This window comes from Aspergillus vadensis, assembly GCF_003184925.1.
Source record: "Aspergillus vadensis CBS 113365 unplaced genomic scaffold BO88scaffold_7, whole genome shotgun sequence".
Classification (NCBI taxonomy): Eukaryota; Fungi; Ascomycota; class Eurotiomycetes; order Eurotiales; family Aspergillaceae; genus Aspergillus; species Aspergillus vadensis.
Genome location: NW_020292045.1, coordinates 1,147,068 through 1,169,329, shown reverse-complemented (window position 1 = coordinate 1,169,329; position 22,262 = coordinate 1,147,068). Strand labels below are relative to the sequence as shown.

The window sequence follows — 22,262 nt, the reverse complement described above, 5'->3', positions numbered from 1 at the left end:
GTAATCTCTTTCACATTTGCTACGGGAGTTGCTCTTGGCTGGTGATTCCACCGGTCTGTGTACAAGCCATTGAGGTTGTGATGCCTCCCGTAAACGAGGTCGGAATGAGCGCGGTAGTGACCCATGGAACGGCGACAGCAGGTAATTTCTATTCCTGAGACGTCCTACCGCTGACTGGTTAGAGATAAGATTTTCGGCTGAGACCTTGGATCGTATCAGTTGGCCCGTTCGGCCGGCTGGTCCAGTTTCTGCCCTGGAGTCAGCCACCGGACAATGCCCGAATTGACACTATTCGGGTTCGCTACACGAGCTCGAGGAACCAAACAGCAGGGGTCTACACTGTCGCTGCATTCAAGCCACTTTTCCAACCCATGCGAATTATCTCAACAGTATCTGGGCCGGATACAATGATCATAGTAACAACTCTTTCACCCCTCCGCAGTCATAGGAACCCGCGCGTGTCCTGAACTGGTGGACGGGTTGACAGAATTTTCACCGCAAAGTTTTCCGCTCCGATCTTAATCCCCATGCCTTTGGAACGGTACTACAAGCTGGGCCGTTCCAGAGTGGGCTTATTAACACGAGTGTGTCAATACGCCGCTTTCCTTGGCTATGAGAATTATCCGCGCAGCTACACCCTTACCCCTTGTAATATTCAGCTGCGCAAGGTAAAGACTCAGTAGAGGGCGACATTTCCATCAGCCGATCAACCTTAGAAAAGTCTATCTTTACAGTAGAACACATCCCGAGAACGATATCGACAATAAGGCATTTACACCAGAGTCTCACTCTCCCTTGGCTAACTTGATTCGCCGCGATCGGCCCCGGAGCCACGGGCGCCTCAAACATGGAAGCACGGATGGAACCCCGAGGGAAGGACTTCCAGCAATCGTATGCACGCGCGAAATATCCCCTTTGAGAATCAGGTGGGCCCGACTGGGCTTCAAGGCTAGGTTTTATTGTCACGAGCGGCATAGGAGCTCCTGAAGCAGTACTTACAAGACACAGCTCCCGGTTGTTGCCTACGTCCCCTTAACACGCAATGGAAGCTCCCATTCCCCGTTGAGAGGCTATACAATCGGCCGGCGTGCTATTGGCTGTCCTCTTGTTAGCTCTAGCAAGTTTCAGCAGAAGCTGTAACAACTAAAAGGAGCCAGGCACCTGAGGTGCCTTCTACTACGCCATTAGCCTAACAGATACATCCAGTACCTCTCTGAAAAAGCAACCTTTTTGTCTTTTCAGAACATGGTGTCGAGCGCCAACACTTGGGTGTGGTTAGCGGTGGTGCTGCTAGTCAGTAAGTGATCGTCGGGGGAAAACGGTGTGACACGATGCTGATCAGTGCTGATCGCCTATCATGACAGCCCTACTGCGCTATGTCTCCCGGACGTTGCAGATGGGAGTGCCCCGCCATCTTCAACTCGAGGATTTGTTGATGGGCTTTACTGTTGTATGCTTGACCATTGAAATGTCGACTAAATAAAACCGCCATGACTCACAGCCATAACAGGTCTTCTACATCTTGCTCACCGTCTTCTTGATTGAAGTGCAAAAGCATGGCACCAACGAGATCCCCAGAGATCAATTCGGTGACATCGAGCCCTCCTCCATCCCAGACCGTATCACAGGTAGCAAACTGGTCATTGTGGTGGAGCAGATGTGGCTAGCCACCATTTGGGGTTGCAAGGCTTGCCTGCTGCTGCTGTATTCGACCATGACGTGGGTTTGCCTTGCGTGAAATTTGTTGTGACGCAACATCTGATTATTTTCTAGCTCCGGACTCTCGCAGCATCGGATTGTGAAGATCATCGGTGCCTTCTGTGCCCTTAGCTTCGTCATTGTGGAGATCTTATTCTTTGCCGCCTGGTGTCGTCCCTTTTCTGCATACTGGTCCGTGCCGCCGAAGAACCTCCAGTGTTCCGTCTATCGCAACCACTTAATTCTGGTACTCACACTGAATATCTTGACTGACCTGATGATTATGGCCATTCCACTACCCCTGCTGGTAAAGGCGAAATTGACTTTGGCCAAGAAGATCACCCTTTGCGCGGTCTTCTCGCTGGGTGCCTTTGTGATTCTGTGCTCAATTCTGTCCAAGTACTACTCACTTTCTAATCCATATGGCGACCAATGGGTGGACTGGTACGTCCGCGAGGCTGCCACAGCAGTGATCGTGGCCAACATTCCTCAAACCTGGACTTTATTCCGCCGACTGTTCAATTGGCGGGCGTTTTTGGCCCACTCGTCATACGACCGCAGCCATGGAAAATACACCAGTCGCATGGACAGCTCGACCGTCCATCTATCCCGCTTCCGCGTTGGCGACAAGTCGCAGGGCCGGTCTACGATCGACCCAACCGAATCTGGCGAGTACATTACCCGAGAGCAGCCGTTGGAGATTTGGGAGCATCGCCAGTTCGACGTCACAAATGAGCCCGAGGAGTTGCGGAAGAGCAGCAGCCTGAGCCAAAGCAGTAATGGTAGCGTGGAGTTCGACACGACCGGATACCAGACGCAGCAGTCGCGGACAATCGTGACAGCGACTGAATGATTCAGCTGTGATCCTCGGTCACTCGGTATGTAGGAGATATTTGTGTATCATATCTAGGGTCAGAATAGATTCAACATGCCCTCTGCCGAGTCCTCTCTCCAGCTTCTTAACAGAGCGATACTAAGCCAGAATTGGAATAGGAGTAATGACAAGAGCTTCCAACCAATAATCAGTATTATATGATATCCACTCATCAGCACTAACTGCATCAAGCCTAGTTCCAGAGTGAGCTGCAGGGGCCAGGGACCGTTTGCCAAATCGGGAAATCGTGTATAGCCTTCAGGATTCTGGCGGCGAATATCACTATGCTGTAGGGCGGAAAATCCTCTCACTACTACATTCTTTTCCTCTCGCAAAGATCCGCTGGCAAGACATAAAAGGCACCTTGATCCCTCAGCTTTCTGATTTCCATCAACCACAACATCATCACTCATTCACAATGTCCCAGGCCGATTCCCCTCTCAGCCTTCAAGGCAAAGTAGCCCTTGTTACCGGATCTGGCAAAACGAGAGGCATCGGGGCCGCCATTGCCACTCTTCTGGCTCATCATGGTGCAGCGGTCATCCTCAACTATGTCTCGTTGTCCACGGCTGCTTCCGCTGCCACCGTGGCGGAGAGCATCACCGCCGCGGGCGGACAGGCCCTAGCCGTCCAGGCTGACATCTCCCGGCCTGACGGAGCGCAGAAACTCGTTCAAGAAGCGGTTGATGCTTTTGGAAGGCTTGATATCCTTGGTTTGTCCGCGAACAATCTTCACTTCCCTGGCTCTGATGCTTGCTAACTTGGACCAGTCAACAACGCCGCTACTGGCACCCCGGGACCGGTACTCAGCGCTGCCCCCGAAGCTCTAGCGACCACCTTCGCCGTCAATGTCTTTGGTCCAATCTACGTCATACAGGAAGCAGTGAAGCACATGCCGCCACGAAGTCGGGTCATCAACATCGGCTCGGTGGCGTCCAAGTTGGGTATCTCAGGATCGCCGGTCTATAGTGCTTCAAAGGCGGCGATGGATGCGCTGACGTTTTCCCTTGCGATGGAGGTAAGCTGAAGACGTGGTTGAGATCTCGCATAAGGAGTGTACTAATTGGTGCATAGCTTGGTCGCAATCATGGCGGCATCACCATCAACACAGTTTCCCCCGGTCCGGTAGATACAGATGGTTTGCCGCCGCAGGTGGCAGAAAAGATCAACAAGACGTTGGTGCCAATGAGCCGAGTCGAGGAACGACTGGGAACTGTGCAGGATATTGCGGATGCAGTACTGTTGTTGTGCTCAGAAAAGAGTCGCTGGATCTCCGGACAGGTCATTTCCGTCAGTGGTGGAATTGTAGGTGGCTAAAGTGCGATGGTTATGGTTATGAACCTGAGGTCTCTAGCGCTGAGAGAAAAGGTAGATAGCCATCCAGAATGTCAATGGACAGGATACTTCTGACCAGATCTAGGCCTTCCTTGCTATCCATGCCTAGGAGGTTCAGAACAGCACTGATATCGTCAAGGTACATCGATGACTGGATAGAATGAGAGAGTCGAGACATTGTTACAATGACCCAGAGATACAGTTTCAGAAATGAGTCGTCGTAGTTGGCCTTCTCCATCTGCAATATGAGCGTCGACAACTTGCACCGCAGGTATTCGCATTCGTGGGCGGTAAAAAGGAAGACCGCTTGTTTCAATGTGCCAAGGAATAGTAACAGCACCAGCCGGAGTGCTTCGCGTAGCTGTAGAACTGGGATGTCTGTTGCGCTAGGATTTATCTCGGTCGGCCTCGACATGGAAAGTAGGAAATGTGTGGCTGGGCCAAACAGTTCAATTACAGTGAGGTTATCCTCGTTTAGCCAGACTGTCTCAGAACGACGAAGGGACCCGTCCGTGTGTTGAACAAGGAAGTTCGCATAACTGAAGGCTGTTGCCATGTCGCTGAAGTAATCATATCTTGCAGCAAGGTCCTCTAGAAGTTTTCTCAGGGTGGGAGACAGAATATTAGGGACTTGGGATCCGAATCCCGGCGGAGTAGGCAACCGGGGCCGGGTGTCTTCCATCACGCTACCCACAACGTCGAGCCTGATGCCGAGCAGTTAGCTCATAGATCGATGAAATAACGAGAAGGGTTGAGAAGATTACCAAATAGCGAAGCGCGTAATACTATCATCTAGGCCCCGGTATCCACCCCTCAAGTGGATGATACGTCCCAGGCCACTAATATGGATTTTCCAGCGATCCAGCGTACCCACATAGAGCTACCTGCCGATTTAGCATTCATTCAGCGGTCGTCTATGGAGAATAACAAACATCGTGACAGGTCAGGCCCAATATAGCCGTGATGACCCCTTGGCTGAGTCTCTCATGAGTATTCGCTAGCCGGTGCGTGACCTGCCGGACGCACTGACCGTAGTAACTTAGACACTCTGCACTAGTCTCGTACCTGTACGACTGGGCCCGCAAACGTTGATCAAGAAACATGGCAGCATTGGCCAAGGCCACAAGAACGGCAGTGGTGTCAGTTAATGCCATGGAGAACCATACCGTCCGAAAGGGACGAAACACGTAGTCGCGGTCGGTAGTCACTACGCGGGTTAGATAGGTAAACTCGAGGAGGCGCTGGTATCTGCAGGGGCATACTGAAGTGCATGAGCTGTAGCGCTCGGTCGCTCATAGCGCCAGGATAGAACGTCGTATTGCATGGGTCAATCGACACTGGGATGTGCTCTGTCACTGGCTTTGAAAGGGCTCTTAGGGTGACGGGCCAAGTTCGTTGCCCCGGACGGGTGCGACGACGCGATCTCCCAATGTCGCGCATGACACGGCGCCGGATGGTGCGCTGCGTTGACGCAGACTTGACTTCGTCGGGATGCGAGACATTTACGAAGACGAAATCATCCTCTGCCGAGGGAGAGAGTTCCATGATGATGAAGGGTGGACCAGATTGATTAGGATAACTAGCCACAAGGGTTCAAACAGTCAAAGTAGCGGGAATCCGATAGGGGGTGGTAAAGTAGTTAAGTGTCATATTATGCATGTCAATTAGTAATCAGACTGCATAACTAACAAGTGCATCAGCTGAAGGATCGAAGGATCAAAACTCGATCGAGCCCAGCAGTCCCGGGAATAGCGAGTATTCCCCAGACAAAGCTGTCAAGGAGTGATCCGTATCGTCATCATTATCAAAGCCTGGCCACAGGTTCGCTGCATCAAAGTCGACGGAAGGCAAGTCTCCTCGGTCTGCTCGGGTTCCCCAGCATAGAGGGCAATCTTGGGCGCTGTGCACATCACTAGACAACCAGTCACCCACATTCACTGTCCCACCTGCAGCCCACGGATAATCCTCAGTGGCCATCTCAAAAAGCATGCGCATGATGTCTTTGTTGATGACGATGGCCCTCACTCGGGGCAAATATTCCTGAATTGTCTTTGCCGAGAACGTCGAAATTCGGCTTGCTTTTTCATCACGAGACCGATAAATCGGAATGGAGTCCGCCAGGAGATCAAAAATGTCCCGCAAAGGTTCAGCTTCAGTCCACCGTTCAGACAGTACTGCCAAAATAACTGAGCATGTTCGAATGGCTGGGCCAATGTTTGTTGACTGAGTCTCGATGGATCGTTGCGATGGAGGCACCACCCATAGGCAGTATAACAGTGTGATGCCTATCCCAAACTGGCTAAGGAGCTATAAGTGTTTCAGTTGCTATCCTGGGAGACTGTGTAAGGGACAGCTACTCACCCCCGGCCATAGTTGAGCCGTTTGACGGCTCTTGAGGTACTTCCAGAATGTTAGTGCGATGTCGGTACAGGCTCCAATACAGTGCTCCATGACCAAGTCACTCATATTCGCTTTTGTCGGTCGATAAAGGAGGAGCACTGTATAGTTGTACAGCATGCCCACCCATCCTTCGCTGGTATAGCCCTTAGAGAGCGGGTCGCTATGGGGCTCCAGCTGCGCTTTCCACTCAACGAGCACCTCGAGCATATGAAGACGCCACTGATGAGATTTAGCAAGTCGCTGGTCATAGTCTGCTCGCATCATAATGCTCAGGATGCGAGACTGGATTCTTCGACCGCGGATCAGATGAAGAGCTGACGAGACTTGAGTCCTGCGTGGGGTGGATGCATCCGGCTCCAGCCGATCAGTACGGACTTGCCATTCTTTGATCTCGTGGTCGTTCATGTTTGCAAAAGGCTGTTTTAATCAAGTCAGATCCACTGATTTATTATGCTGCAAGCGAGATCTCACCTCAACTTGAATATCTTCATCTGCTAGACTGCACGGGACATGATAAACCCAACTGACTAGGCGATCAATTGCGTAGGCAGACCAGAACACACGGCGTCGAATCTGCCTTTCCCAGAGAAGTTCTTGCGGCCGGTGCGCTACTTCTGACAAATGCAACTGTGCCACCACGCAACAACGCACGGCTGCAGCGATCATGGTCAGGACCGTTTGCGAAGAAGGCGAGTGGAGTGCATGCAGTGTGCACAGTAGGTAGGCCTGTGCATGCAATACCGGGTCAAGACAAGCGAACACAGCATCCAGAGATGATGTAGCGGAGGAATATAGAGCCTATGGTCTTCAGCGGGGGTACGTTGCGACTTCACGGTACTCCTACCTGAGAAATTTTCATATCGCGAGGTGATACTCGAGGTGCAATCAGAAGGCTAACTGCAAGAGCCTGCCGCTAGCTGTCAGCATGGGCTGCAAGTGAGTGGCGAATAACCCACCATCTTGATGAAAAATGCCTTCCATTGCTCTTGCGGTGGCAGGGGCACACCTAAGTTCCTAGATGCTTTCCACGATTCATGCCAGGCAATGAAGGTCCCTTCGTGTAGGAAGGGATAACGTGGGTTCACGCGCTGGAGAAATGTCTGGATCAGCTCATCCTGGGTCTGTGAAGGAATTTCCATCTCATAGTTGGTCCCGGGAAGGAACCCTGGATGGGGGGAGCCTTGGACAACGGGGGGGATGATAGTAACAGAAGGGGTACTTCCAGCTTGCGTGCTTTCGGCATCTCCCGGGGTATGTGATGAGAGGCAAAATGCCGGAGATGTTGCATCTTCTGCGGTCAGGGCTCGACTCATTCGTGTTCGTGGCGGTTCAGGTGACTCTGTCGGTTGCACGTCTGCCTTACTTAGGCCTGAAGTGGTGCCCAGACCAAGAGCATGATGAGCGGGACCGTGTTGTTGAGACTCGAGCTCGATTATCCGTTCCTCCAGAGCACGAGCATACCTGTTGTGGTCAGATTCATGCTGCCTGGTCATCAGCCTGTTTCGAGATCTACTTACTCTGGATTGACACGACTCTTCCTAGCGGGCCGTTGACTGGGGACACAGGCTGATTCAAGTCAGTTAGAAGAGAACATCAACAAGAGCAGCACGATCAAAACAGCTTTACCTGCTTGTGCCTGCACACAATTGGTGCATGGTCGAGGCTGGCTGCACTATATAGCCGCCCTTGCATTAGCGAATATAATTCGATTGGCAATGATGGGGGGGACATGCTTTCTGTTTGCGAATCCGGCAGCGTCGGCAGGCCAAGCGAGGTGAAGGGGCCGGACTAGGGGACATTCTAAGATGCTGAAGAAGGTGGCTAGCCGTGTCTTCAAGAGCTTCTACATATCAGCAGCTTTGATTCAAGGGTTTATGGCAAGTAGATTTAGATGAGGCTGATTGCTACCAATCAATCCATCAGTTATTAGTCAATTGAAAACCACGAAACCAGGCAAATATCCCGGAACGGGTTAGTTGCAGCTGATGTAATGGCTGACTAAGTATTATGCCTGAGGCGACAAAGCCTGGTTGCCTTTTTGGGAAATTACATGGAATATTTGCAACGACAAGAACAGAGCAGAATCACCTGCGATTAATCCAGAGGTGTATGCTACTTGATGGTAGAGAACCTACTAGCATATCACAATGGCATTGGCCCTCGCTTTTCGCCTACTCCGCTCCAAATGCATCCACCCTTCAACTGAAACATCCCTATAATATATCACATTTTGCGGGACGGTATATACATCAAGCTCGCTAGAGTCACCGACAGCTTATACTGGCGGGGGGTTCAGGTCCAGCCCATCTACGGTGAGCTTGAAGGAATCATTGCGTGAATAACTGCCGGCTACGTCCAGATCCAACCGGCCGCGCTCACAATCCTCCACATCGATCTCGGTCATTGACAACGCGGCTGCCATGGCTGGATCATCGGGATCTTTGGCGTCTGTCACATCGTCTGTGCTGACTTCCCAGATGGGCTCACTCAAAACCTCTCCTAAGGGTCCGACAATGCAGGAGCCGCCCCGACATACATATTCATCGCCATCATGTTTGTCCTGGGAGTTGGCTGTGATCCATCCGGGCAGTTCCCGGCGTCGCACACATTGGTTGGCAGATAGAACGAACGTACGGCCTTCTCCAGCCACTGTGCGCATCAACGGCAGCCAGGTATCGCGGGCATCGGCTGTCGGAGCCAAATAGAGGTTGACATTCTGGGAGTACAGGCTCTGTCGAAGCATCGGCATGTAATTCTCCCAGCAGATCGCTGCTCCGATGGTCAGCCGAACCCCATTGAGTTCGGTGGTGACAGCCTTGAGGGTGGAAGGCGATCCTTGAGCCCAAATCAGACGCTCCGAGGCCGTCTATCAGTCTCAGATTAGCATGATCAATAAATTCATTTGGGAATAAGTTGCTTTCACTCACTGGCATTACTTTCCGCCGCTTGCCCAAGGCGCCATCGCGCGGGTCAATGTAGATGGCAGAACAATATAGGCTACCCCCAGCGCGCTCGATGACGCCACACACGATGAACACGCCCGTTTCGCGGGAGATTTTCTCCAGTGCCTCTCGGGTGCCATCCCCGCGATATTCCTTGCCTCGTGGAAGGGGCAATCTCCGGTTCACCCAGTCGTCCCCAGCTCCGGTTGGGGTGTCGCCCAAGTCGACCGCGGCATGGAAGTATTCGAGGAATTGGTCGCGACCATGAGCGCCACGGGCACCAACCGCTGTGCCAAAGTCGCAAGTCCGGGGATAGCCTCCTAGATATGCCTCTGGGAAAAGAATCAAGTGCACCCCACGGGCTGCAGCATGGCGAGTCACTCGCTCCAGGGCCGCCAAGGTGGCTGCTAGGGTTGACTGGGTGCTGGCTTGCGCCACCGCGACCGTGAGCTTCTGCGGCATATCGGATATCGGACTTGATGAAGGAAATCAATAGATCAAGGGACTTCAAGTTGTGATCGGGAAAAAGGAGAGCTGCAGATGGTATATGCAGAAAGTCTAAATACCCTCTCGTGCGGGGAAGACAGCAAGAATTAACTTAATAATGTAGTCCGTCGGATATTGCGGGCCGGTCGGACCTTCAATCGGCGAATGCCTTCCGAACCCAGACCCAACGGATGCAGCCCACAGTCCGGAGATAAAAACCACCGGATATTCATTGCTTCCAGAGCTATAATGCTACTCCCGTTCGAATTGATTACATTTGGTCTTTGTGCCACCGCACCGCCTCTCTTCAGCGGTTTTCCTTGCCCTAAGCAACCTCGGTCACTCGATATTGACCAGTAAAGACGCTGGACCCATTTGCCTGGCTGATACTCTCGACATTCGAATCCCCTGTCAGTGTCCAAATACTACTGTGATCCAGATACACAGATGCAGACCGCGTCGTATTCGCCTCGTTCAGCGCGCCTGTCCATCTTGACCCGATCAGGTACAGATTGATGGCGCTGGTGTCGTCCACGTAGATGTCGCCGGTGACATCAATCCCCGAGAGATATACATTGGCAGTGCCGCCGTTCTCTCCCGACGTACCCCAATCACTGTCAGCAGTAATATTGGCTAGAATCCCGGATCTGATGGAGATGGCAACATCGCTCAGGTACACATAGGCCTCGATGTTAGCCACAAAGAGCAAGGCATAGGTGCCATTGGTCTCAGATACGGTGCCACCGTTCACATAAGCATAGGCGGTTTCCGTTGTGCTGCTCGATACCGTACTCACAATTTGAAACACACCATTGTTCTGCGTTCCGGAGGTAACATCACAGTCGGTCAAGGTAAACGAGTTTGCTCCATCAATGCATGCTACAGGGGCAATGGCTGATGTGCCAGTAAGGGAACGAACTGTAATATTTCCAGTGGAGTATACCAATGCTGATAGAGCACCGTAGGTGTACGCAGCTGAATCTTCTACCACGATGAGGCCGCCGCCTTGGTCAGTGGCGATGGCACTGCCATGGCCATCATACGTATAAATCTCAAGGTTTTCGCCGTAGATGGCTCCCCCAGCGGTGTAGATGCCATGTGAACCATCTCCTTCTGCGTGAATATACACATTGGAGAGGTAGGCAGTGGTGCCGTCTTCATAGGTGTGTAGTCCATTGGCACTCAAGCCGTTGGTGGTGATGTTGCTGTCGGTAATATAAACCGTGCCATTCGTCTCCAGACCGACTGCAGCATTCAAATCCGTGAAGGAGCTGTCATCGCTACTGGTCGTGTTGCCGGTCTTGATCAGGGTTACGTCAGACAAAATAGCAACTCCTGTCTCTTTGACAATGATCACCGCTTCATCGGTTCCGGTGGCGGTCAGGGTCGTATGAGCAAACGTCTTGGTGCTTCCACTGATATAGTAGGCAGCGGTGGTAGGCAGAGAAGTGGTAGATGAGGTAGCCGCAGCATTTAAGACTGACAGCAGATGCAGGGTTCCTACTATGAGGATATTCCACGGCTGAGGAGGCATGATAAGGGTAAAAGAACAGGATGCAGATTTTGGTCTTTTGAATTTGAACGACTGACTGCTCCATAGGCTGCCAGTGATTTCCTTGAGACCGCGATGGTGGCTTATATAGGCGTTCTGCGCGCAATATTCCCTTTTGTTTGGCAAATTCAGAATCAAGTCGGGACGTGGTCCATCCACGTGCTTCGGGTTTCTCCCCCAGGTAATCTACAATTACTTACACTATCCACGTGTGCTGCATCAGATTTTGGACCCTTTAGGAGTGCCCCTTTGACGATGTGGGGGAATAATGCGGAGAAGTGGATGTGGTTGATACACTTTCCTGCTTGCTTAACGTTGGTTCAAGGACCCCAGCGGCTGCTCATATGGCTCTGTTAGCTACCTTGCAGTACTTCCTCCTAAGCTATCGGTATCTGGGATAGAAATCCTTGAAAATGGCACTATTTGATTGATATCTCCTTCGGCCCCACGACAGCTTTTTGCGAAAGAAATTCAACATGTTACTTTATCTCCGCAAGAGATTCAATGAAGAAGTCTTTACTCGTCCCCAAAACGGCAGTCTTTCTGGGTTATGTTTGTCATAACTTTGGGTGTGCATAACTACTGGGCAAGATTAGCATATATAAAGCTACCACCTACCATCTTGTCCTGGTCAATATCGGCTGGCGAGATATTAAGCTTGATTCAATTGATGGGGATGTGGAGCCGACAATGTAGACGCGGCCCTGTCTGTACCCATCCTCGAGACTCTTTTCACAAACCCGATCATCGACAACCAATCATGGCGCTTGTCATGAAAGGATGACGCGGCAGTCCTCTTTATGAGCCGTGGGAAGAGTGCTTGTAAGGATAGGTTTCGAACTTTCAGTTATTGGAAGCAGCTGTCAGGCAGTTCCTATAATATTCTCGCTACCCCCCCTCCTGGAATGCTCAATCCAGCGCATTACTATCCATACTAATAGGTCATCGGAAATGCTGTCTCTCTTTCTCCTTGCTGCCCTTGGCACGGCCACAGTTACCCTCCATGATCCCGGCGACTTTGCTGTTCTCACCGCCGATGCAGCTGATGATGCATTGGCGGCGAATTGGGACTACACCCCGACTACCTATCAAGTCAATGCTATCGTGGGGGCTTATGAATACTCTGATAGAACTGGTACTATCAACCATGAGACGCTTGCCGTCTCTGCCAATGACACCAGTGTCCTCGTTATCACCGAAGGATCAGACGTGAATGCCTCCTACTCGACCATTGTTAAGCACGGGTACTCCAGTGATCTCTACCAGTCCAGTTTCTTTGGCCTGAACGCAGCCGTTAATGTGGCCAACGAGTCTGTGGCACATTTTGACCACATTAATGTGACGGTGCACAACGGGGCGGCCAATGTCTATTCCTATGGAAACAATACTTATGTCTCCATCTCAGACTCGAGCCTGTACAGCTCCGGTCCAGTATCGCATGGCCTGTATGCAGCAGGCTACGGTACCATTGTCGGCCGAAATCTAGAGCACTACTCCGGGGCTTATCGATCTTCGTCTTTTGCCGGGGACAGCCCCCAGGGATACGTGTATGTGTACGACTCCGTTGCGCATACGGCGGGCATTGGGAGCGCCATCATCTACGGTCAGGGCACCGTCTATGCTGAGAACATCGTGGGGTATGCCGAGCAGGCTCCCGTTGCCTTCTTAGATACCGCCCAGATTGACATTTACGATTCCGATCTTACTGCAGGCCTGCTGGCGGGAGCAGTGGTCTTCTCATCTGGGACACGGGGGTCTGGCTCGGAGATCAACTTCACCAACTCTCGTCTGACAGTTCTCCCTGAGGCGGCGGCAGCGCTTTGGTTCGGCAATGTTATCGCCAGCTCTCATCTGACAAGTACGGCCATCAACACTACGTCGGGCAACTTGGTCGTCGCCAATTACTCTCAGGTTACACAGGACTTTAGCTATTTCGCGGATTCTACGGCCGCCGCTGAAGCAACTGTCACAGTATCCGAATCGGATCTGGAGGGAGACCTTGTGGCGTACAATGGCAGCAGTATCAGCTGGTCGCTGACAGACTACTCCTCGTGGACAGGTACAGCCTACTCGGGCTATGGCATTTCGACCTTTGCGGTCTCACTGGATGTGACATCCACATGGACTCTGACCAATGACACGGTGCTCAACAATTTCACGGACTCGGACCGGACGTTGAGCAATGTGTACAGTGCTGGATACACCTTGTATTACGACGCGAGCGCAGCCGCAAACCGATGGTTAAACGGGACGACAAAGCAGCTGACTGGCGGAGGGTCTGTAACGCCGGCAACACTAAGTATATCCTTCTGACGAATGGCCTGCTGTATGGTTAAGTAAGCAAATCTGCGGGATGGATTGGGATTTGCCTCATCGACCAGCCCAGCCCCCTTTTTCTTTTCCCATCGTCATCTCATGATCGCAAGCCTCACGCGACATTGAGCCCAACCATGGCTTCTTCCCTCATTATCGGACTTCCTAAAATCTATGCCAATCGCGGTCGCAAGTGTGTGCCTCCGACCAATGACTTCCTGCTTGGCACCTGGCATGTTACACACTCCAGTCTGCCGCTTTGGAAGGGCAAGTGCAATGTCAACATCACTTATCAGTTGCTTCCGCCCGATTCCTCTGGCATGGTGAAGATTGACGACCTAGTCCGATATCAAGTCATTGGGTCAACAAAGATCAAATCGGTTCATGGGGTAGACACCCCAACTCCGGGGAACCAAGGGGCCTGGGACTGGCGCGGCAGGGGTTGGCTGATGATAGCAAGCTCGCACTGGGAATGCCTCGGCTTTGGTCAGACACTGGAAGTAGACAATCAATGGATGGTCACCTACTTTGCCAAAACTATCTTCACTCCGGCCGGCATTGACATCTATTCTCGCAATAAGGAAGGACTTCCCTCCACCATGATCGACGAGATTCTCCATAGCCTCAGAAGTCTTGGTGTTGAGGAGATCACCGAGCTCGCCAGCATGATCTTCCCAATTCCGCAGATATAGATTGGAAACAATTGGGGAAGCAGAATGAACAATGTCACCCTAAAAATTGACGTGTTCGGGCTGTCAACTAGTGTACTCCGTCCACAGTCACATTGGTGGGGTTCAGGTTCGCGAATTGCATCAACAGAACCGCGACCAGGATTGAGAGAGCGATCTTGAAGGTCAACAGTGGAGTGGATGGAGAAGTGGCCTGTTCCTTGCAGCTATTGGGAAAGAATCGGACGAGGAAAGGATCATCGGATTCACGGGCGGGGTTTCAACCTCCACCGGAGCAAATCCCAAAAAGAATGCAGATCCTGCAGCAAAGCCAGCCAGGATCCCTGAAGAAATATGAGACACGGTTGGGGTGGCACCGTCAGCAATATAATAACGGGCAGGGGATTTCTCCCCCAATCACCCGATTCATTCAGTCCCCTTATCCGCATCATGTACATATTACTAGTCACTTCCTGACCTGCTTGCCTTGCCCCTGGCGGTGCGATACCTTTTCGTCTCTATAGACATCTTCTTGCCTGATATCGACTCTTAGCATCATGTTGGCGCCTGTCCTTCTTGCTGCCGTGGCAATCGCCAATGTTGCGACTGCATCGTTACAAATTGTTTGTTCCGGTCCTGGTGTAGTCAGAGACCTCCCAGAGTAACTAACAGCTGCAGGTTCCGGGTGCGACATGGACTGCCGCGGGGACAAATCAGCATATTCAAGCTCATGGAGGTGGTAGGTGCTTTATACTCTCCATATGTAAACTTAAAATACCCGATCGGACATCTCTGATTCTGTGATTTTTTAGGCATTATTGAAGTGGACGGCACGTACTACTGGGCCGGGGAGAACCACCTGAACGGAAGCGCTTTCCAGTCCATCAACTGCTATTCCAGCACAGTGCGTCATCTCCGATCGGGAAACTTGTAGCATCCACACATGTCTGACGATACTTTCTAGAACTTGGTCGAGTGGACGTTTGAGGGTGAATTGCTCTCCTTGCAGAGCAGTGGAGACCTGGGCCCCGACCGCGTCGTGGAGCGGCCCAAGATCATCTACAACGAAGACACCTCCACGTATGTCATGTGGATGCACATCGACGATAGCTCCTATGGCGAGGCGAAAACGGGGGTAGCCACCTCCTCAAGTGTCTGCGGACAGTACGATTATCTGTGAGCATTCGGCCCGTTGTCGTACACCAGGAGACAAACTCATATCGGGATCTAGTGGTTCTTTCCAGCCGCTGGGCCATCAGTCGCGCGATATTGGTCTGTACAAAGATGACAACGGAACGGCCTATTTGCTTTCTGAGGATGTAAGCCAAGCACCAGATATTTCGATGGGCAATAATAAGCTAACCTCACAGCGTCCGAACGGCTTGCGGATTGACCGATTGACTGACGACTACCTAAATGTAACTTATACTACTCACCTGTTCCCGGAGCATTACGAGGCACCGGCCATCTATAAGCAGGATGGGGTCTATTTCATGTTCGGATCTCAATTGACTGGTTAGATATTTCGAGATTCCCTCTGTTTAATGCCTCACTGACAATCTTCAGGATGGTGTACGTGAAATCCGGAAGGAATAGCAGCCTGTGTGACTACTGACATCTGATGTAGCTGCCAATGATAATAAGTACACCACTTCCACAGACCTCAATGGCACATGGAGTGATTGGAGCGACTTTGCAACGGCGGGGACGGACACCTATGACTCCCAGACCACCTTTGTGATGCAGGTTGGGAAGAGCGTGATGTGAGCATGGCTGGAGAAGTGAGTATACTCATGTGCTGACGACGGTAGGTACATGGGTGACCGCTGGATCTCATCGAATCTGATGGCTTCGACATACATTTGGCTACCCTTGACATTGAGTGGAACCAACGCGACCTTGGTCAGATTCTCATGCGAAACGAACTATTGATTCATCCCACTAACTGCGACCGACAGATTGATAGCTCTAACTGGATCCCCTCCACAGACGGCACCTGGTCGTCCGGGGGCGACGAAACCGACCCCGAAGCTGAAGCATCCACCAACGTGCTGTCCAACGGAGCGAAGGTTATCTCGTGCAGCGGCTGCTCGGGTGACGAGTCTGTTGGCTGGATTGGAGGGTCCGACAATGGGACTCTCGAGATGCGTAACATCTCCAGTGACGCGTCGACCACAACCACCATTCAGGTGCGGTATGAAAACGGAGATTCCACCCAGCGCTACGCCACCGTCACAGTGAACGGCAAGTCGCAGATTCTGGCATTCCTGCCGTCCGATAATGGAAACACGCCGGCCACGTCGGTGCTGAACGCCCAACTAGAGAGCGGCGATGACAATGTCATCACCTTCAGCGCCTATGAGGAGGAATACGGTATGTCTTGTGGCGTGGAAGATGGACATAGATGTCGCTAACTTTTGCTTCTGAGTAGGTCCTGATATCGATCGGTTGCTTGTGCCCGACGAGTAAGTTGATTCCGGGCAGCTTGAGTGATGAGAATGGATTGGGCCGGGAAAGGAGTTTCATATGTAGGACAGCAGACCAGCATAACGATTTTTGAAGTACATAGAACTTGCTGCTCGGTGAATCTCATAATTCAGGTCTTTTAAATTACGTTCATCCCGTGGTGTAGGCGTGACGTGAATGTGTCCTTATCTTCCTCGGTCATTCTAGAGCTCTCGGGGCGCCCCGAGCGTCCGAGCGTGGCGGTCCAGCCCCGAATCACTCCTCAACTCTTGAAACATTAGACCACCCAGATCTTCACTGATCATGGCAGGCTAGCATGGACCTCTGGTAGTGTGTCTCAATTTATATTTATCTGCTGCACATCCTGAGACGCGACCTCTTCGGGTGGAGTGTTCCGCCGAACGACGCCAGCGATGGGACAGTATCTACTCGGCGGCTTCTAATGCCCTCGGGGCTGTTATCCTCGGCGCCTCCTCGTGTCCAGGATTCCCCAGATCTTCCCCCGCATTCTCCAGATTATGCTTAGTCTGCTCGGGGAGTGGACATAGAGCGCGAGTTTAAAAAGCCCTCCAGAGCACTCTGCGATGCAGCCGCTTGTTATTCAAAGCAGGAGTGTCTAGCAGCATGGCCGACAAGAATATCGCCGTTGACTGCATCGAGCATGCCGACCAGGTGCTGGTGGACGAGACCGGTCGCATTAAGCGTCTCCCGGTACCAAGTGACGATCCCAATGACCCCTTGAACTTTGCGCTGTGGGAGAAGACGGGGATCGTAGTGTGCTGCTGTTGGTTCTGTGGGTCTTTCTTTCATCAATGTTGAACGTCAAGCTCATTCCCCCAGCTATCATGTCACTCTCCGTCATTGGAGGCCTGGGCTCAGTCCTGGATGTGTTCATTCAGATGTATGGCGCAGAAGGTCACAGCACCAACCAGGTGGTCTGGCTCTCCACTTTTCCTTCACTGTTTGTAGGGATTGGTAAGGTATCTTTCCTAGTTCTGTTACCATCAGGAACTTACCGACGTTAGGGAACTACATAATCCTGCCGTTGGCCCTTGTTTGTGGGCGTCGACCAGTGATGCTCATTGCCAACACCGTTCTGCTGGGCTCGTTGATTGGATGTGCCTTGTCGCAGAACTGGGCCCAACATATCGGGTTGCGTATCTTATTAGGATTCGCGACGGGAGCAACAGAATCGGTGCGGCAGCCGTACTTCTAACTTTGATGCTGCTCTAACCTTCAATAGCTTCTCCCCCTGATGTTGGCAGAGGTGACCTTTATCCACCAGCGCGGCACGATTTACGGCATCTACTGGGCCACTCAAAACATCGTGACGAGTCTCCTGACGCTAGCCAGTTCGTACGAAGTGGCAGCGCTGGGCTGGCGCTGGTTTTACTGGGTTTTTGTTATAACCGTTGCCGTTGGACTCGTCCTGGTGGTATTTGTCTGCTTCGAGACGCGGTTCCAGCGTCGACCGATTTTCCTGGGCAACCACGCCGTCGTCACCGACCAATATGGGGTGACCCGAGTTCTTACTGCCCCAGAAACCCAAGAATACCTGGCTAGTGAAGAGGGTCGCTTCTACGCCGACCTCGGTGGCGACACTCCTCCCAAGAAAACCTACCGCCAGATGCTTAACGCTTGGCCACGCCTCTGCCCTCATCCCGTACGCAATGTTCTGCTCACCTGGTGGCAGATGCTGGAGACCTTCAGCTCGCCCGGCATCATCTATGCCACACTTCTCTCCGCTGTTATCCTAGGCGGGTCCGTCGGTGTCTCTCTCACCTATGACACCGTCTTGCAGTATAACTACGGCTGGAGCGCCGCCAGCATTGGCCTTATCAACTTGGGCGGCGTCTTTGGCGGGCTGGGCGGCATGCTCTACGCGGGGATCCTGGGCGACCGTGTCATTATCTGGTTGGCCCGGCGCGCCGGAGGTGTTCATAAACCCGAACACCATCTCCTCTTATTGATCTTCCCCGGGCTCTTGGCAGTAGCCTCGTTGATCTTGTATGGGTTCACCGCTAGTGGCAATGCCACTTGGGGCGGGCCGTTCATGGGCTGGACACTCTACCAAGTAGCCTTCGTCTCGACACTCATCCGCACGACATCGTTTGCCACCGAGGCATGGGAGAAAAATCCCGGTCCGGCGTTGGTGACGGTCGTGGGGACGAAGAATATCATCGGATTTGGGGTCAGCTATGGCTTGAACCCGATGGTGGCCAAGTATAGTTATCCGGCAGCCATGGGGATTCTGGCGGGGGTGGTGGGTGGCATTCTGCTCTTGGGGATTCCAGTCTACTTCTTTAATCCGATGGTTAGTACTGGCCTCTTCCCATTGCTCAATCGAAAGTGTAGTTTTGCTCACTCGGATTTAGTGGAGACGGTATATCAGCCAGCAACGGACTCGAGGCCAGGGGCAGCTTGGAGGGCCGTAGTGAGGGGGATGAATGGTTTTGTACACAGGTTACAATTCAACGGATATGTTTTGTTCGCTAGTACTGTTCTTCTCGTTCGTATTTGCCAAATCTACAATGCCCTGGCGATACAAATCTTGATGTTCCCTCATGAAAATGTGATCTCGCATCTGACTACAACCTCCATGGCCAGACAAACAGGATGCTACGCATACAGACCTCCTCTAATGGCGTCTCACATGGCCGACTTGTGGGTTACAGCGTTGGCAGTCGGGAAGTGGGGGATCTACAACAGCTCCTTCGGGGCATGACCGTGCATCTCGGAGGCACCATCGGCTGTTCGGTGCTGCCCGAGACCCCCGATTTGCTATCATCCGAGCACAGACACAATGCAATCTGCCTGGACTTGCAGACAAGAAAACTATCCTTTCAGATTTGTACACTTAAGAGCTCCTGCATATGTCCATAACCTTCCCAGGTTACAATTCAATCCATCGACCCATCCATTCATGCACAATCGCCTTGGCCTCATCCACCAATCCCAGATCTAGCAAGAGTTGGGTAGTCCCGCGCACGGCGGAGTCTAGAGCCGCGGCAATCCAGCCATGGGTATACGAGGTATGCTCACCAACAAATATGGTCTGGAACTCGGTCTGGTAGTAGGCAGGCAGGAAAATCTCTTGCTGCCCAACGAGGGGGTGTGTCCATCCGCCGATCTGATGTTCATCGGTTTCCCAGCAATGAAAATGGGAAACTCCTATGGAGACAATCAGCTTCAAGTTGACTAAAGTTGTAAAATGGTTCATCTTACCTGTGAATTGTTCCTCTGCAACCTCTCCATGAATTTCCACCATGCTACGCCGTGCCAGCGCCACATAGTCCTCGGCTTTCAACGCCTGTACACTCCGCGCCGGGCTTCCAACAGCATATGCCGCAAGAACCGCCGCGGGACCGGTGCCATTCATATTGAATGATGGATAGCATACATATTGCACCCCCGGAATGTCCACCTCGCCGCAGCCCCCAAAGATGGGCTGTTCTTGGTGCTCCCAGAAGCGGGTTTCATACAGCAGAGCGAGCTTGCAGGCGGGTTGATAGTTTGTCTCGGAGATGGCCCGGCTCAGAATCGACGAGTATCGCGGCAAATCCCACATGCGCACCTTGGTAAAGGGCGCAGTCACGACGGCATAGTCATATTCCTCGCTGCGCTCAGGGGTGACCTGGACCGGAGAGTCGCGCCAGGTGTAGGCAATCTTGCCCGAGCTCTCGTTGTACGAGAGCCCGGCCACCGCCCGCCCGAGGGTGGCTTTGTCTGTGACGTGCGGTAGAAATGCTCGCGCCAGAGATTCCACGCCCTGGTCTATGGTACGCCATTCGGTAGCCGCAAAGTAGACATCATCGTAAAATCCATCCCAGATGGGATTGTTGGATGTGCCAGCGGCGAGGTCGATGGCATCCGCATTCTCCCCCAGCGTGTACCGCATATATGCGGCCTCCGACCAGTGGTAGAACCCATCCTCCAACGCCGCTTTGTGTGCGCGGTACATGTTGCGAGCAACCTCCCGGATCTTGCTGATCGTGTCTGTCTGAGCGTACGCCATGTACTGAGCTTTGGCATCCGCAACAGCACTGGCGTTGGCGGGGAGCGGCGTGTATGCCAGCGACGAGTTGGCGGCAACCTGGGCTACAGTAGGGATTCGACCATCTGGCAGACGAACACCGCCCGTGTCTGCCGGGAGATTGGGATTATTCTGGATCCAGGGAATGAAGTTGACTCGCAGCTCTGGATTAGCATCGGCATTGAGCTCATTGAGGACATCGGCCAACTGCAGGACCAGCCGCATGTCCTGAATTTGGAGCGTCTCGTTAGTGTCGGCGTAGGTGATGTTCATGGGAAAGCGCATAGGCCCCAACTCCTGGTATTGGTACTGATCGGGCCGCGAATTGTTCATATAATGGGTGCGAATGCGGCCACCCAACCGATGGGACGACTCCACAATATGCCAATTGGTCATGCTGACAGAGTTGAGCAGCAGACTCGTCATCAGTCCGGAGATGCCACCGCCGAGGATGGCCACGGAGGAGTTCTTGGCTGCCGACACCACGGCCTTGCCGGGCTCCTTGCTTTGCATGTACGCAACGCCGTCAAACCAAGGGCCCATCACATCAGACACATTGGCAATGCTTTCCCGACGAGCCAAGCGGGTGGCAATCGGAATGGGGTCAGAACGAGCAAGCAGGGTTGATCCAGAAACGGCGTGGAGACAGTGGAGATGGGGCGCATCGGCCGGGGTGATCCAGACGAAGCGCTCCGGATGAGCGTCACGCTCGATGACAATGTGGCCGATCTCATGATGCCCAAGGCCGGTGTGACAGTCGCCGTAGAGCACTTGGATATGCCCTTCAAAGCTGCTGTCCACAAAGTCCAAATGAACGTTGTGCAGGGAGTTCGCGGTGATTAGGCTCGGTACCTGAAATTTCAGGACTTCTCGGTCAATCTGTCTTGGAGCATGGTGAGAGAGTGCCCCCGCTAGGCCGCTGTAGAGCAAACCTAAAACAAGGGGTGTGTACCACTGACGAGACATGGCGCGCCTGGGGGTTGAGATGAGCACACACTGCCCCGAGGTCTGTAGCGATCATGCGGATTCTGCCCATGGATTTATACTGGCGAAGTATCATTGCCCATTGTTCCTAGTCAGTACGCAGCTCAGACTCTTCCTTATCCTGCATCGTGCCAACAGTCGAAGATGTCAATAATTGAGGGCATGCATAAGTAGATGTGTACCAGGTGTCGTTCATTGCCAGGTGTTTTTCATACGCCGCCGTTCGAAAGGATATCTACTATTTCCAAGGCCTAATCGGGAAGCGCAGCGTCGATCTGTTCTCAATAATTGCTGCTCGGGAAGTTGCGCCAAAAGCGAATCATCGACAGCCACATTGTGTCTATTGCAGATGGAAGGATGAGTCTAATTTGAGCTGGAACGAATTGCCTTTGACGACACTTCCCAAACAGTGTTTATTCTTATTGAACGAGATTCATTGCATGGGTCAGAAATTACCTATGTAGAAACTAAATGGGTGTAGCCAAGTAACGGACTTCTGTACCCAAAACAG

General features: G+C 52.4%; 10 protein-coding genes across 10 annotated transcripts; 6 read left to right on the top strand and 4 right to left on the bottom strand.

Annotated features, from left to right (window-relative positions):
* Positions 1-1,110: 1,110 nt before the first annotated feature.
* On the top strand, positions 1,111-2,581 carry BO88DRAFT_257081 (UbiD family decarboxylase). Its single transcript, XM_025702252.1, has 4 exons — positions 1,111-1,297; positions 1,365-1,450; positions 1,511-1,719; positions 1,774-2,581. The coding sequence occupies exons 1-4, from the start codon at positions 1,246-1,248 to the stop codon at positions 2,549-2,551; spliced, it is 1,125 nt and encodes a 374-aa protein (XP_025564686.1). The 5' UTR covers positions 1,111-1,245; the 3' UTR covers positions 2,552-2,581.
* A 409-nt stretch (positions 2,582-2,990) lies between these two features.
* On the top strand, positions 2,991-3,880 carry BO88DRAFT_320837 (SDR family NAD(P)-dependent oxidoreductase; the record flags this gene model as incomplete). Its single annotated transcript, XM_025702473.1, has 3 exons — positions 2,991-3,285; positions 3,343-3,590; positions 3,647-3,880. Coding segments are annotated over 3 exons (777 nt in total), but the record flags the coding sequence as incomplete, so codon positions are not given.
* Positions 3,446-5,537, bottom strand: BO88DRAFT_257087 (uncharacterized protein). The gene is made up of 4 exons (XM_025702253.1): positions 5,170-5,537; positions 4,840-5,114; positions 4,672-4,787; positions 3,446-4,611 (listed from the first exon to the last, which is right to left on the bottom strand). The coding sequence occupies exons 1-4, from the start codon at positions 5,450-5,452 to the stop codon at positions 3,906-3,908; spliced, it is 1,380 nt and encodes a 459-aa protein (XP_025564684.1). The 5' UTR covers positions 5,453-5,537; the 3' UTR covers positions 3,446-3,905.
* An 86-nt stretch (positions 5,538-5,623) lies between these two features.
* BO88DRAFT_442906 (nitrilase) lies at positions 5,624-9,783 on the bottom strand (the record flags this gene model as incomplete). The annotated part of the gene is made up of 9 exons (XM_025709991.1): positions 9,235-9,783; positions 8,589-9,173; positions 7,934-7,979; positions 7,825-7,873; positions 7,264-7,768; positions 7,152-7,214; positions 6,779-7,105; positions 6,269-6,724; positions 5,624-6,214 (listed from the first exon to the last, which is right to left on the bottom strand). Exons 1-9 carry the CDS (start codon positions 9,709-9,711, stop codon positions 5,624-5,626), a joined length of 3,099 nt encoding a protein of 1,032 aa, XP_025564683.1. The 5' UTR covers positions 9,712-9,783.
* Positions 9,784-10,060: 277 nt separating this feature from the next.
* On the bottom strand, positions 10,061-11,269 carry BO88DRAFT_336538 (uncharacterized protein; the record flags this gene model as incomplete). The annotated part of the gene is made up of 1 exon (XM_025702904.1): positions 10,061-11,269. One exon carries the CDS (start codon positions 11,267-11,269, stop codon positions 10,061-10,063), a length of 1,209 nt encoding a protein of 402 aa, XP_025564682.1.
* Positions 11,270-12,238: 969 nt separating this feature from the next.
* BO88DRAFT_424427 (uncharacterized protein) lies at positions 12,239-13,600 on the top strand (the record flags this gene model as incomplete). The annotated part of the gene is made up of 1 exon (XM_025708736.1): positions 12,239-13,600. The coding sequence occupies one exon, from the start codon at positions 12,239-12,241 to the stop codon at positions 13,598-13,600; it is 1,362 nt and encodes a 453-aa protein (XP_025564681.1).
* Positions 13,601-13,703: 103 nt separating this feature from the next.
* BO88DRAFT_257058 (uncharacterized protein) lies at positions 13,704-14,559 on the top strand. Its single transcript, XM_025702251.1, has one exon. It carries the CDS (start codon positions 13,738-13,740, stop codon positions 14,290-14,292), a length of 555 nt encoding a protein of 184 aa, XP_025564680.1. The 5' UTR covers positions 13,704-13,737; the 3' UTR covers positions 14,293-14,559.
* A 266-nt stretch (positions 14,560-14,825) lies between these two features.
* On the top strand, positions 14,826-16,737 carry BO88DRAFT_452399 (glycosyl hydrolase family 43 protein; the record flags this gene model as incomplete). Its single annotated transcript, XM_025710691.1, has 11 exons — positions 14,826-14,891; positions 14,947-15,007; positions 15,081-15,172; positions 15,233-15,444; positions 15,500-15,587; positions 15,639-15,783; positions 15,835-15,840; positions 15,896-16,031; positions 16,080-16,170; positions 16,227-16,641; positions 16,700-16,737. 11 exons carry the CDS (start codon positions 14,826-14,828, stop codon positions 16,735-16,737), a joined length of 1,350 nt encoding a protein of 449 aa, XP_025564679.1.
* A 611-nt stretch (positions 16,738-17,348) lies between these two features.
* BO88DRAFT_385880 (MFS general substrate transporter) lies at positions 17,349-19,169 on the top strand (the record flags this gene model as incomplete). Its single annotated transcript, XM_025704762.1, has 5 exons — positions 17,349-17,527; positions 17,575-17,709; positions 17,760-17,929; positions 17,978-19,048; positions 19,110-19,169. Exons 1-5 carry the CDS (start codon positions 17,359-17,361, stop codon positions 19,167-19,169), a joined length of 1,605 nt encoding a protein of 534 aa, XP_025564678.1. The 5' UTR covers positions 17,349-17,358.
* Positions 19,170-19,627: 458 nt separating this feature from the next.
* BO88DRAFT_480289 (flavin monoamine oxidase family protein) lies at positions 19,628-21,733 on the bottom strand (the record flags this gene model as incomplete). Its single annotated transcript, XM_025712135.1, has 2 exons — positions 19,628-19,905; positions 19,960-21,733. 2 exons carry the CDS (start codon positions 21,731-21,733, stop codon positions 19,628-19,630), a joined length of 2,052 nt encoding a protein of 683 aa, XP_025564677.1.
* Between the last annotated feature and the right edge of the window lie 529 nt (positions 21,734-22,262).

Coding starts and splice junctions, on each gene's coding strand:
- BO88DRAFT_257081 (XM_025702252.1), top strand. CDS start 1,246: ATGGTGTCGAGCGCCAACACTTGGGTGTGGTTAGCGGTGGTGCTGCTA. Junction 1,298..1,364: donor AGCGGTGGTGCTGCTAGTCA/GTAAGTGATCGT, acceptor CTATCATGACAG/CCCTACTGCGCTATGTCTCC. Junction 1,451..1,510: donor TGTTGATGGGCTTTACTGTT/GTATGCTTGACC, acceptor CAGCCATAACAG/GTCTTCTACATCTTGCTCAC.
- BO88DRAFT_257087 (XM_025702253.1), bottom strand. CDS start 5,452: ATGGAACTCTCTCCCTCGGCAGAGGATGATTTCGTCTTCGTAAATGTC. Junction 5,115..5,169: donor GCTACAGCTCATGCACTTCA/GTATGCCCCTGC, acceptor TAACCCGCGTAG/TGACTACCGACCGCGACTAC. Junction 4,612..4,671: donor ATTACGCGCTTCGCTATTTG/GTAATCTTCTCA, acceptor GCTCGGCATCAG/GCTCGACGTTGTGGGTAGCG.
- BO88DRAFT_257058 (XM_025702251.1), top strand. CDS start 13,738: ATGGCTTCTTCCCTCATTATCGGACTTCCTAAAATCTATGCCAATCGC.